Source organism: Prinia subflava, chromosome Z, assembly GCF_021018805.1.
Source record: "Prinia subflava isolate CZ2003 ecotype Zambia chromosome Z, Cam_Psub_1.2, whole genome shotgun sequence".
Lineage (NCBI taxonomy): Eukaryota > Metazoa > Chordata > Aves > Passeriformes > Cisticolidae > Prinia > Prinia subflava.
The window spans coordinates 95,008,340-95,027,274 of record NC_086283.1 but is presented as its reverse complement, the minus strand read 5'-3'; the positions used below and the strand labels follow the sequence as shown (position 1 = coordinate 95,027,274).

The 18,935-nt window shown below is 41.4% G+C and overlaps 1 protein-coding gene across 3 annotated transcripts in view; it reads right to left on the bottom strand.

Annotated features, from left to right (window-relative positions):
- MAST4 (microtubule associated serine/threonine kinase family member 4) overlaps positions 1 to 18,935 on the bottom strand; it is a 275,995-nt gene that overhangs the window by 154,847 nt on the left and 102,213 nt on the right. Inside the window, exon 4 of one of the 3 annotated variants that reach the window (XM_063423907.1) lies at positions 11,599 to 11,673. The exons of the other annotated variants lie outside the window; for them this stretch is intronic. Within the exon in view, the coding sequence (XP_063279977.1) occupies positions 11,599 to 11,673 (75 nt within the window). The remainder of the gene's footprint in view (positions 1 to 11,598; positions 11,674 to 18,935) is intronic. 3 annotated transcript variants of the gene reach the window in all.

Genomic DNA, 18,935 nt, shown 5'->3' with positions numbered 1-18,935 from the left:
ACCTTGAGGCACAACCCCAGCTTCCTAATACTGACAATTTTACTGGAATAATCATTGATAAAACAATACAAATTACTAGACCAGTGCTGTACCACTGTGTGTAAGAATTTCTGAACTTTTGACATAAAGCACTGTTTCACCCTAGATACGGTTTTCAGCTAAAAAACACAATGGACAGACAACCCTTGCATAAAAAAAGCAAACATGTAACTGTGATAAATCCTTTTCCACAATTTATATCGTTACCTGCTCCCTCTGTATGTGCTAGCAATAAAGTCAGATATATTTTATAGTTTTTATTTGGACTACTAACACTCTAGATCAAATGAGATTAGGACCCAGATAGTCTTTTTGGTTTATTGCCATTTTATAGACAGTTTCATTCCCCTCCTTGTCCAATATGGCAAAATGATTCAAGTGAAACTACAGTAAATCACATCAGCAACTGTATTAAGTTTTGCAAGCATTACATTTCCTAAATTTCCTCTTACCTTTGACTGATAATCCTATTTACACCAGCTTAATAAGGTCTAACAGGAACAGTCAAGGTTACTCGTATTTGTATCTCTGTGTAATATGTTTGTCTGTAAGTTTCTGTCATGAAATATCTGCTAATTAATGGGAAGAACTTTCCAAAGGCACAGATTTCTTGTGCAACTAGTCCAAAAGACCCTCACAAAATAAAAAGATAAAAGAAGAATAGAAGATGCACCTTCAGATTTGTATCTATTCAACATGAAACAGAAGTAAAAGAAAGCCAACAATATTTTTTCTCTACACTTTCTAAATGGTTTTAAACCAGAAGGAGACAAGCCAGTCCTAAAATAAGTCTGCAAGAGGGAATAGTATAAGAACTTACTCCCACTTCATATACTGATTTATATGATTAAACTGGCAGGGTAATGTATCAGCTTTCACATTTTCTGCAGTCATGCCACCAATGTATTTGAGTCAGGGAAAGTACCAATGTATCTTCCCTGCTAATTTCATTAGTGAAGATGACAATCACAGAATAGTTAGGGTTGGATGGCCCATGGAGATCATCTGGTCCAATCTCCCTGTCAAGGCAGGGTCACCTAGAGCATGTTACACACAGAAACACTGCTGGCTGAGTTTTTAATGTCTTCAGAGAGGGAGATTGCAGGACCTTCTGGGCAACCTGTTCCACTGTTCTGCCATCCTCAACATAAGTAAGTCCTGCCTCATGTTGAGGTGAAGCTGCTTTTTGTCATGTCACTGGGCACCTCTGAAAAGAGTCTGGCACCATCCTCTTGGCACCCACCTTTGAGATATTTACATGCACTGATGAGATCCCCTCTCAGTCTTCTCTTCTCTAGACTGAACAGGCCCAGCTCCCTCAGTCTCTCCTCATCAGAGATGCTCCAGACTCTCATCATTTCTGTGGCCTTTGCTGGACACTCTGCAGGAGCTCCTTGTCTCTCTGGTGCTGAGGAGCCCAGAACTGCACACAGCACTCCCGGTGTGCCCTCCTCAGGGCCCAGCAGAGGGGAGGTTCAGCTCCCTTGACCTGCTGGCCACGCTCTGCCCAGTGCAGCCCAGGATCCCACTGGGCCTCCTGGCCACAAGGGCACTCTGCTGGCTCATTGGCACCTGGAGATCCACCAGGACTGCCAGGTCCTTCTCTGCAGAGCTGCTCTTCAGCGGGGCAGCCCCAGCCTGTGCTGCTACTTGGGGTTGTTCCTCCCCAGTGCAGGACCCTGCCCTTGCCCTTGTCATGAGGGTTCTCTCTGTGCAGCTCTCCAGCCTGCCAAGGTCCAGCAGAAAGGCAGCAGAGCCTGCAGGGGTATCAGCCACTCCCCAGTTTGGATCATCAGCAAACCTGCTGAGATACTTGGATCCCTTCATCCAGGCCAGTGATAAACAAGCTGAGTGAGACTGGCCCCAGTATTGATCCCTGGGAACACCAGAGACTGCAGCCTCCAGCTGGATTCTACTGCCCTGATCCTGACCCTCTGAGCTCTGCCATTCAGCCAGTCCTTGCTCCTCCCCACTGAATGTCCATTCATCTAAACCACAATTTCTGTGCTTACCTACAATAAGTAGGTAAATCAAGTAAATGCATAATGATGTACCTCAGTGTCCAAGAAGCATATCAGATGACCTTGAACATGATCACACAGCACATACAGGACATCCAAGGGATCAGGCTCCGCCAGCATATATTTAGGAAAGGCAGCTCCTGCATGACCAAGCTGATCTCCTCTTATGATCAGGTGACTTGCCTAGAGGATGACAGAAGGTCTACGGATGTAGTCTTCCTTCACCAAAGCCTTCAGAGCCTACTGTCTCCTGAAGCATTCTGCTGGAGAAGCTGTCAGTCCACGCCTTGCACAAGTGCACTCTTCGTTGGGTAAACACCAGCTGGGTGGCTGGGCCCAGAGAGCAGTGATGATCTTGGCTTACCCCTGAACAGGCCTCACAGCCTCAAAGGAAGGACCCTGAACAAAGCACCACCTGGGCTTCTATAGCCTGGGCAAGTCTGGGGCCCTTCTGCTGTGTCATCAGCTCCTGCTGTTTTCTGTTGTCACCTGGCTGGTGCACAGAGCCTCATGCACTCAGTGGCGCAAGGGATCAGTGCCAGTTCAGCCTCCTGGCCTCAGGCTCCTGCGACCTCGAGCTCAATCAGCAGCTGCACACAGAGTAAAGGCAATTAGGCAATTTGGGGGGATCATGACCTCAGCCTCATGGATCCAGAAACCCACTGACTCAAAAGAAGAGCAAGACTGATCATGCAGATTAATCAGCATGAGAAGCAAGAGAATCATTTCAACAAATAAAACTACTTCAATTCGTAGAATACTAATTCATACGAGAACTAGGTAATTTGTAGCCAATATGCCTCTGTTTGCTAAAGTGGATATGTAGTGTAAAGTTTCAAGAATGGCTGTTAGCTTTGCAGATTTACCACACAGCACTCATCTAAGCACAAATAGGAAAGAAATAAATACCTCGGCTCTGTGAGTGAGACTGGCTGAGTGCACACCAGCTGACAACAATTTTAGGGACAAGGGTGCCACAATCAATTGGCAGACGGTCACTAGTAAGGTTCCCAAAGGCTCAGTACTGGCCCCAATGCTGTTTAAATCTTTACTGATTATGTGGATGAGGGGACACCAAGTGTACCCTCAGTAAGTCCATGGATAAGACTAAGTTAAGTGAGAGTGCTGACCTGCTGGAGGGCAGGAGGATCAACAGAGGGATCTGCACACGCTGGATCATGGCTGAGGCCAATGGGGTGAGGTTCAACAAGGCCCAGGGCTGGCTCCTGCCCTTGGCTCACAACAGCCCCAGGCAGGGCCACAGGCTGGGGCAGAGGGGCTGGAAAGGACCTGGGGGTGCTGTGCCAGCAGCTGAACATGAGGCAGCAGTGCCCAGGTGGCCAAGAAGGCCAAGGGCATCCTGGCCTGGATCAGCAGTGGTGTGGCCAGCAGGGCCAGGGCAGGGATTGTCCCCTGTGCTGGCACTGGTGAGGCTGCATCCTGACTTCTGTGCTGTTTTGAGCCCCTCAGTTCAGGGAAGACATTGAGGTACTGGAGTGTATCCAGGGAAGAGCAACAAAGCTGAAGGGTCTAGAGAGTGGATCCTATGAGGAGCAGCTGAGGGAGTTGGGATTGCTTATCCTGGAGAAAATGAGGCTCAGGGGTGACTTCATCACTCTTCACAACTGCCTGACAGGTGGGTGCAGCCAAGTGGGGGTCAGCCTCTTCTCCCAGGCAACAAGTGACAGGATGAGAGGAAATGGCCTCAAGATGCACCAGAGAAGGCTCAAGCTGGACATCAGAGAGAGATGGTTTTTAAGTACTGGGATGGGCTGCCCAGGGAGGTGGTGGAACCACCATCCTTGCAAGTGTTCAAGAAATGACTGGACACAGCACTAGTCGGTCAGCAGGTGGTGATCACTCAAAGATTTACACTAACAATCTTCAAAGTCCTTTCCAAACTGCATGATTCTGTGAATAACATAGTTATCTGTGAAAAAAAACCACCTGTCTTTTTGGAGACATAAACCTTATCTCAGAATGGTTGAAATACTTCCCAGCACTGGTGTGACCTAACACTTCCCCCACCCCAGTTCTAGGCAGACGTTTCAAAATCTAGCTCACAATTTGGTCCAATTCCACCCTTTTTTGTGTGTGTACTATGCATTCCACACCTAAATGAGGTTGCATGCTGACTAATTTAATCATATTTTAAGACTGACTACATTTCTGTAGTATTTTTTTGCATACATAGTAGCATTTATTCCAGCCAAACTATTTATAATACTGTTTCTGCCACAGCTACTTCTATTTTTAATCAACTGGGTAGCATGCAAGCAACACTGAGATGGAAATCACACATCTGAAGTAACAGCTGAAAATATCTAATTATAACTTGGTATTGCCTTGTATAGAACTAAAGTTTTAGTAAGGAGAAGAGGGAGTACTGTGGGGGTTTTTTCCCCATTTTGGTGTGGAATGTTACAAAACCTATCTAGTGCAATGAATATTACACTACTGACAGACTTACGTGGTCAGGAGAATAATTTTATAAGGAAGACAAACCTAACTTGCCAGGAAGGCTCCATCCATAATATTTGACTGTAACAGATCTTCTGTTTCTATTTATACATCTGCCAGGCTCTCTAACCTTTGGTAAACATAACTTTCTAGCAATCAATTGGCCATCAAATCAATCTTCTGTCAGTTACTGCCACAGAGCAGTGCTAGGGAATAGTGCTTCATTCTCTGCACTCGCCTGCCTAGATGACTTCTTCTTTATATGAGCAGATGCTGTGATGAACACATTACACTAATGTCCTACCCTTACAATAAGAATCTCTGATTTGTGTTTACCATAAAATCATATGGTAAAAAGCAGTAAAATTTTAGGATTGTAGCTTTAAAATATACTAAAGGTGGTGCCTAGAAAGATATAAAGCAGCATCTGATCCATCTAGCCATTTATTATCAATAGCCATATATAAATTATTCTTTTTAATGAGACTTCTCAACTATTTAAGACCTACAGTCCAAGTTTAACAGGAAGAGACATGTTTCTCAACAGCAAACTATTTCTTTACAATTACAAATCATGACCCACTAAGACAGACAAAGAAAACAGTTGTAGAAAAAAATTTATCAGCTCAAAAAGTCCTATAAATTGCTGGTTTAAATTCAGAAATTACTTCATAAGCAAGAATCAGATTTTAGAAAAAGCTTTCTGCAGAAGTTGTTCAGTATGAGTTGAGGGAGGACTACTTTGCTCTGTAATTAATTGATAAGGTACTCACACCAGAATGTGTGTAAAAGCAAACTATCTGTGCTGAAATGTCTTCTCTTTTCACAATCAGCCTGGAGTTTATTTAATTCATTCTTCTACAGTGTTTTTTTTTTCAAGCTAACAAAATTCTGGGTAACCTTCATAATTGTTACAGACAGATGTTCCTAATTTATACTTGCAGCCTAATCTGAATACAGCTTTATTTATGCACTGAAACACATAAAAATTTTGAAAATTGTCTGAATGCTTTCCCTTGTAACTACTGCTCAATCCCATGCCCCCATATCAAATTGGTTTTTATTCAACTGTTAACTTTCACAGCTTTATAAATGCATGTTTTGTCTTTCAGATTATTACTACTAGCACACTTCCTTCAGCTTTGTCTACCTGTGTCCACATTGCTACCCACTAAGCTCCAGCAAACAAATTAACCAGAAATCCTTTATATTAAACTTCTGTTTCAAGGCACAACCAGCTAATGTAAATAAATTAATGCAATGTAATACAGCAAAAGCTATTTAGACATTACATCTATATTGCTTCCACATATATTTGAGAACCAACCCTGCCTTGTAGGTCAAGCAGACAGGTCAGAATCCCCAGTGTCTCAGCACCTTTTATACTTCACATTTTTTTAATGGTGTGACTACATCAGTAGACAAGGGCAGGGTTACAGGTGTCATTTATCTGAACTTCTCTACGGCCCTTGACAAAGTCCCCTGCAACATCCACCTCTCTGAAATGGAGACAGATGGATTTAATGGGTGCAGTGAGTGGATTGTTATGTGGGTAAGGAATTGGTTGGGACAGTCGCATGCAGAGGGCAGTGATCAGTGGCTGTGAACCCCAATGGACAGTGACAACCAATGCCCTTCAGGGGTCCTTAAGCATTATTTAATATCTCCTTAATGACAACAAAAAGGAATCAAGTGACCCCTCAGTAAATTTGCAGATGACCCCAAGCTGAGTGGTCCAGCTGACACACCTGAAGAACAGGAAGCCATCATGATGGACCTGGACAGGCTGGAAAAGTGGGACCATGGGAATCTCACAAGCTTTAACAAGACCAAATGCAAGGTCCTGCACCTGAGTTGGGCCAACTCCCAGTATGAAGCTTCAGGATGAACACATTGAGAGCAGCCCTGCCCAGAAGGACCTGGGGGTGCTGCTGGCTGAGAGGCTGCACATGACCCAGCCATGGGCACTGCCAGCCCAGAGAGCCAAACGTGTCCTGGGCTGCAGCCAAAGCCCCGTGGGCAGCAGGGGAGGGAGGGGATTCTGCCCCTCTGCCCTGCTCAGAGCCCAAGTGGAATATTGTGCTCTGTTCTGAGGTCCTCAGTGCAGTAAGGATATTGACCTGTTGAAGTGAGTCCAGCAGAAGCCATGAAAATTATGAGAAGGATGGAGCACATCTGCTATGAAGAATGGCTGAGAGAATTGGGATTGTTCAGTCTCAAGAACAGAAGATATATGGTGACTTAACTGCAGTCACCCAGCAGAGAAGGGAGTCTAAGAAAGATAGAGAGAGCTTTTTACAAGGGCATGTAGTGAGAGGACAAAGGGTAACGGCCTCAAACTGAAAGAGGGCAGGTTTAGATTGGATATTAGAAAAAGAAGTTTTTCCTGTGAGGGTGGTGAGGCACTGGAATAGGCTGGCCAGAGAACTTGTCCCATTCCTTGGTGTGTTCAAGGCCAAGCTGAATGGAGCTTGGGTCTAGCAGAAGATGTGCTTGCCTATGGCGGGACAATTGGAACTAGTGATCTTAAGGTCTCTTCCAATCCAAACCATTCTATGATTGTATAATTGTTCAAAGTTTAGCTTTCCCTGATTTGCATGAGATAAAACATGGGCAAGTTAACAGCACCACATCCTAACAACTTTACTCTCTTTTGACAGGACAGACCAAGATCCTCTCCCCTCAGGAAACATTAGTCTCACGAAGTCAATACAGCATGTCCCTTGATGCTTTGGGTCACCCAAACCACTGACCCAAAAATACACTTCATCAGGGTCCAGGACAAGCAGACACACAGTGAATCACTGCAGTCAGCTGACCACAGATGAAAGATCTTCTGGGCAATTTGTACCTCAGTGTCCTCTGACTCACTCAGCACTGCTGCTGCTCTCATGAGACACACAGCCCTGCTTCCAAGTCTCCAAAATACATCTACTCTTCTGTAACCATGAGGTTCGGAGGCAGATGCAGGAAACTCAGGACTTGCATAATTAAACGCCAGAACAAAGCCCAGCAGAATGTAGGCACAAAACCAATATTCCATTACAAGTTTGTGATGGTCTTGCCCCAAGTCCAAATAGCATCCCTGATACATGCAACAGTCCCTGCAAGCTGTGCAGCCTGAGTTTCCATTACATCCTGCCACCTGGGCAAACAGCTGCTGCACAGGAAGGCAAAAGGAATAAAAGGGAAAAAGGGATTACACCAGTCTTTACAGTGCCAAGATAAAAAACATTTTCAAAGTAACAAGTTTGTTTGGTTTGGATTTTTGCTTGGTTTTGGTAGGGGGGAGTGTGTGTGTGTGTGTGTGTGTAGTGTGTTTTTTTAAATTAGAAAGAGCTGAATTAACAAGGTTAAAGAAAAGCATGTGAGATCTGTTGACAGCATAGATTGCCATCTTTTGTCTAAAAGCAGGCAAAATATTCCTTTTTTTAGCATAACAAGACCATGAGTCTTCTGGGCACCTGTATCACCAGGAACAACAGGCAGCTCTTCCTGAGGCAATAAATGAGTGTGACAAAACAAGCAGCTGGAGAAGTTCTGCCTTTCTACACCTTCCTGCTCTGGAACTACATGCATAACTGACTCTCAACCATTTTCCTAGTCTTGATCAGGAGAACATCCTCACTCCCCCACAGCCCAAGAATGAATGATCCACAGGCCCAAGTGGTAGAGGAGGCTGTCGAAAGGCACTGCAGCAGCTGTGTCTGCAGAGAGACAAGGAGTATGCAGCCTCAGTCACTGGTGGGACTGGGAGATAGGCAAGTTCAGCTTTCCCAGCCAAGCTACAACTTCATGAGAGAAAGTTGTGGGCTTTCTTCACCAGCTGCTTTGCAAATGGATTCCTTCAAGGGGAGTGCTTGCTGGTCAGGCTGTCACAGCAACTACTGGCAAGGGTGATGAAGCCACACAGCAGGAAAGATGGATTCTGATGACACCCCTACTGACTTACAGCAGTCTGCAGGTGACTGACAGGAAACAACAGCTCTTCATGTCAGCCAGGAATAAAAAGGAAAGATGTAGTTTGTGTCTCAGAAGCTCTGTGCTAACAGTACTTCCCTACTTTAATTTCATAGTCATCTGAATAGTAAATACTGAGGATTTCACACTGCCTGAAGCATGTCCTTGGAACACAGATGAGCCTTTGAGGAACACAGTGTTTCCCCTTTTTGTTACAGTGTACTGTGCTTTACTTCTCCCCAGCCAAATCTGCTCAGGGTTTCTTCTCCAAACAGCACACAATCAGCTGCAGTACCTGCTTCAGGATAGATTTGTCTTCTTTACTTTTCTTGAGTAGTCTCAGCCCATAGAGCAGTAACCCAGTACAGACCCAACAGTCTTGAAAAAAGGTACTGAAAACTGCCCTCTCACACTTCTCATGTCTACTTCTAGGGCATATCCCATTTAGAGCAGCAAGCTATGCCACCTTGTCCTATAATCATCAGCCAATACTCCTACTCCAAACTTGCTGGTGAGCTGCCAAGGCCAAATCCAGATTCTACATTCCATCAGCTGGGCCAGCCTGAGTGGGGTCTGACCACAGGATAACATGACATCTCCCACACTTGAAACCCAGAGAAGTGTTACACACAAGCTGTGTCATAAGAGGCTTAGATTGAGTGTTAGGAGCAATGTCCCCACGGAAAGGGTGGTCAGGCAGTGGAACAAGGGTCCCAGGAAGCGGCAGAATCACCATCCCTGGAAGTGTTCAAAAGGTGTGTAAATAGGGTACATGGGGACAAGGTTTAATGGTGAATATGGTGCTGGGTTAACAACTGGACTTGGATGATCTTTGAGGGCTTTTGCAACTTTGACAATTCTATGATTCCATGAGCCCAAAGCACATCATCCAAGCCCCTGCATGTGACCCATGCACAAAAGAAGGGAGAAGGCATACAGGAAGGAGGAGGAAACAAACAGAAATTAATACCTCAGATTACCTCAGTCAAACCAGAGATGTACAGTTCTTTCAGCTGTTAATTCAAGAACACAGCAAAGGTGGTGGGTGGGTGAGAAGAAAAGACACATGTACCTAGTACACAAAGTGTGGCACCTATTCTTCACTGAGAAATGTGTACGAGAGAAGAGTAAGAGAAGGCATGGCTGCCAGCACAGATGGGAACAGGTGCTTGTTAGTTTCATAGGCTTGCCACGTCTAGGTACTGCCCACTCAGTGAAATGTTAGACTCAGAACACTACTGCTCCAGATTTTCACCAGTCTCCTGCCTGGACACAGAGGGAGGAGTTTATGTGAGTGACCTGCAGATCACAGAGAACTACGAATTTGCAGTTTTCCTCTTCTTTCCCACTGGCACCGAAGAAGTGCTTCTTATTTGCCTTCTCTCTTCTTCTCCCTCTCCACCCCTCCCTCCTCTTTCCTCTTCTTCCTTCTCTCTCCAGCCACATTTTAACCAAAACACTAAACCAGAGCGATGTTCTTTCTATGTGCTGAGAACTCTTTTCCAAGCACATGGGCATGCTGAAGCTGCTGGCAGTCATTGCAGGGGGAGAGGTGAAGCTGATGTGGTCTGTGGTTACAGCTCCCCTCTTGGGTGCTGGGCTGGTGTCCAGCAGAGCTAAGCTGCTGACTTGCTCCCAGTGCATCAGGATGTTCCCCCAGCAGCAAAGAAACTAAAGGACAGCAGTTTAGGACTCTAGAAACACAATCAAAACCCTTTCTGGTCCTTCTGTCTCGAACAGAAGAGCAAATATTAAGGTTACTCTGTAGCTACCACACTAAGGTTTTGACAGCACACCTACCTTTCACAAAGTACATCCAGATGCACAGTAGGGCACTGGGGCAAGGTGAAAAAATGCAGGAAAACTAGGTAAGAGGAGGGAGTAAAACCTAGCATACTTATGTCCACAGAAATGTGCTTCAGTTGGCATTTTTCCTTTACACACTGAGGCTCTACACACACTGCAGAAATTACTTGGAGTCAGTCTAGTAAACAGTAAAGCACACCAAAAAATGGCTTGTCAAGACAACAGGCAACGTGTGTGTGTATATATATTTGTGTGTGAGTGTATATGTGTGTTTGACCTACTTTTGCCTCTTTAAACCACAAAATGCTCCTCCCCAGACCCCCAAAAGGATATCTTAGTATTGATAATGTTGCTACATGCTGAAAGAAATGGTAAAAGTCAACATTACTAATACCTAATGAATTAAAACAAATAAAACCAGAAAGAATCACTCTGACAACACTACTTGGAATCCTAATTACAATGTAAGACAAAATATAAATCCAAGGCTTTTCTTTCATAACCACAACTGCTATCACAGACCTACTTCAACCTGTATCAAAAGTTATATGTAAATACTGCCATCAATTCTGCAATATCTCAAATAAAGTGAAAAATTTCCAGAATTTCCAGGCAGTAGCAGTAATGGATACACAGTTTCATGTTTGCTGGAGTCCCACAAAAAAGTAGAACAAAATAAATACAGGTGAACACTGGTGCACTAAAATATGCACTAAAATAGTGTATTTTATTAGAAGTTCCAAAGTAACATCACCCTCAAGTGATGTTACTCAATCTATCAAGTTTTCTGAGTACATCTCTAAAAAGGTGGAACAGCCTTATGAACCAGCAAGTACTGCTGTATCTGCTCACATCATCTTTTGATGCCAGTCTATTTCTTCACTCTGAAACTTCATATTGCTTCATAGTGCTTGATAATAGTGTTTGATTATTTTCCACATCCTTGCCTATTTTTTATTCAATGAAAGCCTTTTGTTTAAGAATGAGACAAATGAACTGCACATGGATTTATAAAAACACATCACACAAACTGATAAAAGCAAAGTGGAACTTCTCATACAGTTTCTGTTACACTTCGCAGATACAAACAAAATCTCCCCACAACTTTTTAAAGTTAAAAAAACAACTGCTGCACTTGAGCAGGAATCAATTTAGTGCTGAAGTTCACCTTTAGAGATAGTGATCATATCATTTGCAGATGAGTAAAAATAACTAAATCCCCCACCAAGCACACAGAGCTTCTCTTTAGCAAGAAATCCTCTGCTGACACAACATTCCATTTTAGAAATGCTCCTTCAATGAAGGCACTCACTTTTGTAGCTGAAGTTTCCACTAGTCTCTGACGGTGGCGTGCTGAGCTGAAATGACTCTTCTGAGGCGTCCCTTCCTGACAGTGAATGAAGAAAGGGGAGGAAGAACAGAGGAAAGGGGGGCAATGGATCATGGAGGGGATGGAATGGAGGATGTTGGAGAAGGGAGAGGGAGAGTATTTAACTGAAATGTATTTTTACTATCTTTGAAAAAAACTTTTTTAAATCATTTTAAGTAATACCACTGTACACATATCAGAAAGAAAATTAAGCATTTGCATTAAAAAGCAGCCTCTTGAGGCTTTTATATACATATTATTCACGCACATTTATTGATGTTGTTTCCTACAAATCTACATATACACACACATACACATGTATACACGCCTACTTCACTTCTAGATACACACATTAATACACACATTAAACATTCATTTCACTTTTCCAAAGTATAAACATTATCTTACATTTTCTGTATCAATTTATGGAGTTAAATACAAAAGCCCCAATCCACTAGCCATCCACTCAACTGGATTTATGCTTCAACACAAACATCAAAATCTCCTCTAGCAAAATAAGATTTTTTAAGATTCATATTCTCCACCCAGACCTGCAATAATCACCTTAAATTCTAGAGACTTTTACCTAACAGAGATTAATGTCCTTGCCTGAGAAAACTGAGAAAGACTAGGCTCACAAAGGTAGATGGTAAGTATTTTCTCTTAGAAAGCAAAACCTCAAAGAGCATTCAACTGAAAAAAACCCTGAAACCTGACAGTCTTCATTACATGTGCAATACAACAAGAGATTTTTACAGGACATGAGGTACAGGTTCCAAATCCTCTACCTGCTTAATATCCAAGACACAGAAAAGTGACATTTAGTTTCTTCCCCAAGATACTTTAAATACTCGGCCTTAATCTCTCCAGCAACTTTCCAATTTGGAAAGCCCCTCATTGCTGTAGTAAGTATGAACTCTACAGTCTGCTATTTCAGGTATGTGTCTGAAGTGGAGAAGATATGGGTGAAGAGCCTGCTCTTAGTCACAAGAATCAGAGGATGAAAATTGATAAGACTCTTATTTTTCTTTCTTTTTTTTTTCTTTCTTCTTTCAGAGCCAATAGACAATTCCTCTAAGAGTCCCCTTTGAAAAAAACAGTCGCAATATTTTAAGAATATAGGACAGACCTGCTCCTACTTCTGAAAAGATATTCACAGGGTTCTTTAAATGAAAATACAATGCTACTCAACTCGGCAAATATTGTTCAAGATCTCAAGACTTGTTTTTCAAAAAGCATTTTTATAAAAGCAGTTTTTACACCTCCTTAACAAAAAGTCTTTTACTTCTGGCATGACACCACACAGACAGAACCAGCCTTGTAACTCAAAACAGTCTGATGGAAATAATCAAAGAGTACAGCCACCATGGGAGGATTACATCATAATGCACTGAATCCAAATCAGTAGTAGTGCAAACTAGCTCTAATTAATAGAACCAGCATTACACAAAAAATAGTTATCCAACACTTGCCTAAACACTTGCTTACAATTGCAGAAGACTGTTCTGTTGATGGTAATGTATTTTGGTGACATTCCACTAAATTACTGGTGTGATGGACTAAAATTAGCAGTAAGTACTAGGATTTGATGACCTTAACACTTCTTCTTTAACAATTTATTTTAAAATTTCTCACTGCCCTTGCCATTATAATCTAACATCAAATTTTACATCATTAATAACAGATGCTTGAAAAGGGTCTCCTTTCTGTCACAGTTTGGAAACAATGGTAGGGTCAGCATAATCAGAACATTAGCTAGCAAAAGTGCTGAACTTCAGAGGCCTTACCTTCTCTTATATTAAGGTTATTAACTAATCTAACTTGAGATCCTTTACTTAAGTGAGAAATGTGGAATTTTTCTTCTTTTATTATCATTTTTCTTTCTTTCCTGTCTCTCCTTCAGAATACTTTTCAGAAGCAGTTGAGAACTGGTACAAACACAGTTAACACATGGAAAAACCCCTATAACAGCACCAATACAATTTCAGAAGCAAAAATGTATACCTAAATTGATGTGATTACTCCTATGAAAAAGGAAAGTCTGAATTCAGACTATTGCCAGGACAACATTACGAACCAGAATATATTAACAGTTCACTTTTTATCCCAAAACAGTCAGGGTAGACTTCATGCAATACCAGCCCATGTAGGGATGATAGTTTATCATCAGGATATGTGAAAGTTCAACTAAGATCAAGAGATTAAAAAAAGCTGCAAAGAAGTTGGTTCTTTCACTACGGAGAAGTTCAATACAGAGAATTTCAAACCATTAGAGACATTAGACTGTAGCATACAGGTTCTGCATCATAATGTCACATTCCTTAGTATTGCATTTCAGCTGATAAAAACAGAAACCTTCTGCCAATGTCAGCTGTAGGTACTGTTCCACACAGGATTGTCTAATAAGGGCAGCCAAGCCACAGTCAATGTCACACAGACACAGCAATCTTTCACTTGAAAAGAAAAGTTAAAAAAAAAAAAAGGAAAGAAGAAGAAGAAAAAAAAACCCCACAACTACACAGAAAGACTAAGCATTCAGACTAGCTGCAGTTACTACCAGCAAAGAACATGCAGTGGATCCATGATATCCTTGAAGGATGAATGTCCTTTAGAGAGGAAGCAGTCAGTTGCAATTATAAGCTGACATAATAAAACTACAGTCAGAAAACTAGCTCCTTGCAAAGGCCAACACAGTTCATGTCAACAAGGAGAGCCTATGGAAAAGCTGAAGGATCCTAAATAATTCTGTGGTAAATTATTTTAGTTAGGTGGGTGAAAATTGGCATGGGAGCAGAAAGAGACAGAGACTTATTTCATTTAACAGGTGAGTAATCCAAGAAATAATCTTGTGGGAAACACATATCTTGAAGAACAAAAAAACAAAAAAACATACAAACAAGCAAAAAAGGGCAAAAATCTCCAAACACACCCCACCAAAAAAAAAGCAACCTGGGGCAACAAGCATTGCACTTATTACATATTTTATTCCTTAAGTCACAGAAGCCTGAAAACAGCTGAGAGGAGAAATATGTTTTTGGCTGCAGAGGCTGGTAGCTAATTTAACTATGTATAGGCTTTAATACTGATATCAAAAGTGATTTCCACTAAGAGCAGCTACCATTCACTGTATGGCTGCTCTCATGAAAACGGCAGTATCAAGAGACAAGCAAGAATAGCAAGTGACACAAGCATGTGGTCTTATCTGAAGAGATTTCTATCTCCAGACTGAAGTGGCCACAGGCCTCTTTTTTTCCCCTCTCCATTTTTATTAGCTGTCAGACCAAGATCTGAAACAAGTGGCAAAAATTCCAAACAGAGGAGCTGAATTCACCAACAAACACCACAGCTGGTCCCTGACAGATCTGCAAGTTATTTAGCACTGAAGTAAAAGTAATTCACAGAACTCCATCCACACTAAGCTGGAAAAACCCTTATGCTGACAAGGCTGCTTCAATGTTTTTACATTAGCAAGTGTCATACTGAAGAATACCTCCTCACACCCTCAAACCATGATCACTCTCAACATGCTTCCTCCCCCAAGACTTGCCCTGAGCTATCTCAAGATACATCTAGGCCCAAGACTGAAGCCCCTGCCACATCCTTATGTGTCCTACATTTCAGCCTGAGCATCCTGGCATTTGAGTTTAGCAAAAGCCACAGCAAAGCTTATGGCCAAGACCTGCTGTCATATCTAAGACTTTATTTAAACTTTCCATTACTTTCCTTTACATGGCAATCTACCTCCTGTTGTAGAGTGTCTCACACTAGATGCAGCTGTTCTATTCAATTACCAAACCACTACACTGTGTATTTTCAAATGCTCTGGAGATTCCTTTTTTCTTTCTTTCTACTGCAATGTAAAACAAAGTTAAAATGTTAATCAGTTATTATTCATCTATTTAGGAGGCCTACATAAATACAGCTGTGAGAGTACAACAAAAATACAAGAAAGGACAAAGCAAAAACGAAAATTAGGAACAATAATTATGTGCTATAATGTGATGTGTTTAGTCTGATTTTTCTCTTTCTTTCTTTCCTGCCTCGAAGGGGCCAAGATATCACCAACAAAGAATGCCATTCAACTTCTGATAGTTCAGTAGTTTTACAACGTAGCAAAGAAAGCAGTAAATATTGTGGGATGACTACACAATCAAGTCATTTCACATTACTAAAACCTTCAAGAGCATCACTGCAACATTAATTCACTGTATTACCCATTTATGTTTTTATTAATTATATGACACCATTCAGCATAGTGCATCAGCATTAGCATTTCTTCCTGCACACAGCTTCCTGGCACTGGTTACCTGCTGAACACATCTGTGAACCACACCAAGGCCACCTCTATCAGATACCTCCCTGGTAAAAGCTACTGGAGTTTAGATAGGGTCCATCCAGATATAGAGATCATTTCATACTTATCCTTGAACTGTATTACTAGATAAAATTTTGACGTCTCTTTTATTCTATTACATCCTACCTGTTATAAGGTTATGTCTTATCTGTTATAAGGTCACCAGTAGCCTTGCAGTCTTGAACAAATAAATTTCTCTGTGTTTCAGCTTACCAAAGAAATAATGCAATGCTATTCCTGTTTCAGCAATAATATGACACTAGGAAAAGAGAAAAACAAAAGATCTAGGGAGACTCAAAAGGTAAATTAGTTTCAAATTTTCAGTGTTATGGGTGCAGATTGTTTAATCAGCCTTTCATAATTAAGAAGCAGGGAAAAAGAATAGTCTTTACAGGCACTAGGGGCCTTTTTCTCATAAAGATTATTAATTCAACTGATTTAAACAATTAGATACTTTGTAGAAGATAGAGGTAGCAGTTATGTGCAGAGAGGGAGCGAGGATGTACAAAAATTCACAAAACTAGACAGCAAAACATATTCTGCTTACATGCTATGATACCAAAACTCACTAACACTTAAAAGGCTTACAGTGTGGGAAAGCTGAATTACTCAAGGTGACGTGCAAATAATGCAACAGATTGATGACAAAACTATGAGAATCAATTTAGGCAGAGATGGACAACTCCACTAGATATTCAGAAGCTTGTAACTTACCCTTCTGATAATATAGTATATTCCAAAAATGTCTCCAAGCCCTTGTGCTGGTACAAGAAGTAACAAACAACACAGTATAATCCTTAATCATAGTCTCCATGACTTCAAAGTACGCTGAATTCAAATTACTCATTTTTGTAAAACAGAGCAGCAGACAGTAGGCAATTCAGTGTGCCAAGTGTGGGGGCAGGACTAAGTTATAAATTGTAACACACAGTCCTTTCCTCTCAGCTTTAGATTCATGCAAGTGTGAAATGTTTCGGGGGATTTACTGGGGGGAGGGGTGCATTGGTTTGGCTTGGTTTTTAACTAGTAAGATGTTCATTTCTTGCTGAATTCCACGCCCCAAACTTTGAATTTCAGTGTAATATTTAACTAGGCTCTGAGCCAAGTTTTATAGTTCGATCAGGAAAGCTCTTTCTGCTTCAGGAGCATCTCACAGCTGAGAATAAGCATAGTTAAGTAAGAAAGATTTCTACATAGTTACGGAATTTCTTAAAAAGTCCAAAGTTGTCAGTTATTTGACAAACAGTGCCACATTATGGCATATCTGACAATCCTTACAGCCAAGGCAAGATATCATGTCAATAAAAAGCAACACATGTGTAGCTTCAATTTTAACCAGTAAGAAAACAAACCCTTGACAGCTATCTCCCAAGCAGAACACAAACCAAAGGCCAGGACTGCCTCTTGCAGCAATTAAGCTGTTGGCAACAGAAAGTACTGGCAGACAAAAAATTCATCTTAGGTAACTTCCTGTATATCATTCTTGCAGCACAGCTACAGATGTTAAGTTTTGAGTAACAAAAATGTGTAACTAACGTGTTTGCTGAAATTGCTTGGCAGTCTAACACACCTGTGTACCAGCCACTCTCCCATCAGCACTCCCAGTTATGGCACTGTCCTTTTCTCCCTCACCACATCCGGTCCTACGCAGACAACCATTACAGCATTTCAACAAAGAAATGAAGGAGAAAAGGGCAAGAACTAATTTTTGACAGGATCCTCATTGATTATTGCACTTCCTCAGTGGTACCAGAGAGAATGCACATGAAAAATGGGTGCTTCAAATAAGATCTTTTTTCTAGAATAGCTCCTTTGCAGAAACTCGTCCATTTAAAAGTGACTGAATCTTCTCCATGTATCTCCTGAGAGCCTGCAGACAGGAAAACACACTTGATGAACCTATAAGCCAGACCAGCATTACTGGATTCAGCATCAGAAGAGGTTAGTATTGATTTGCCAGATAGACTCCACATCAGAAAGAAATTATATTGAAATAATTGAAGGTGTCTTTAGGGTGAAACAGACAATCAAAAAGCATACACTACTACATTTTGCAGCAGTGCTAAAAAAATAACTGGAAGGTTCCATTCTTACTGTTAAAATAAAGGAAAGGGCATAAGGTGGTACAGAAACCATTAAAAGATATCAGCTCTAAGCATACACAAATACACAGGAACAGAAATGGAGAAAACAAAATGCATGCGTAAAATAGGTGGCTGTTCTCTCATTATTCTAGTCTAAGAACCCTGAACACCATAAAAAATAAGACAACAAAATCAGTTCCAAATTCTTGTCACAAATGCTCAAAAATATGCAACTCCTGAGCTGCAATCTTAATCAGATAAGACTAGCATTCTTATGTGATCATATGGAGAATATAAGAAAGAATGCCAGAAGACAAAAAGGAAAAAAACAAAGCTGGAATTACTAGTAAGGCAAATGGTATACAACACAAAACAAATTCCAAAGACTCATTAAAATAATCTATGCTGAAATATGAGGAGTAAAGCAATGCACAGTCCTCAGAGCATGGACAAGAAAGACAACTACTATTTGAGAAATTAAACTGAAGCCAACAGTCAGTCAAGATGCTGCTCCAGTTTACAGGCAACTAGTCTCTTCAGAAGATCAGGGTCAAATACAATGAGGTCTTTACAGCTACCTCATACAAATACATCTGGATTAAATCTCTTAGCACTACCACAAAACAAAGCACATAAATGCAGTAACAGCCCCTACTCAAGTCATAAATGTGGTATCCTCTACCTCAGATCTCTGCTGCCAACCAGCCCAAAAAATTTGTAGATTTTGGCCACCCTTTCCTAAAAAAACCTTTGAATCATTGCTTCCAGACAGGAGCAAATGCTCACGACAAAAGTGACAAATATGAAAATGCTATTAATGCTTGAATATTAAAGCCTTCTAT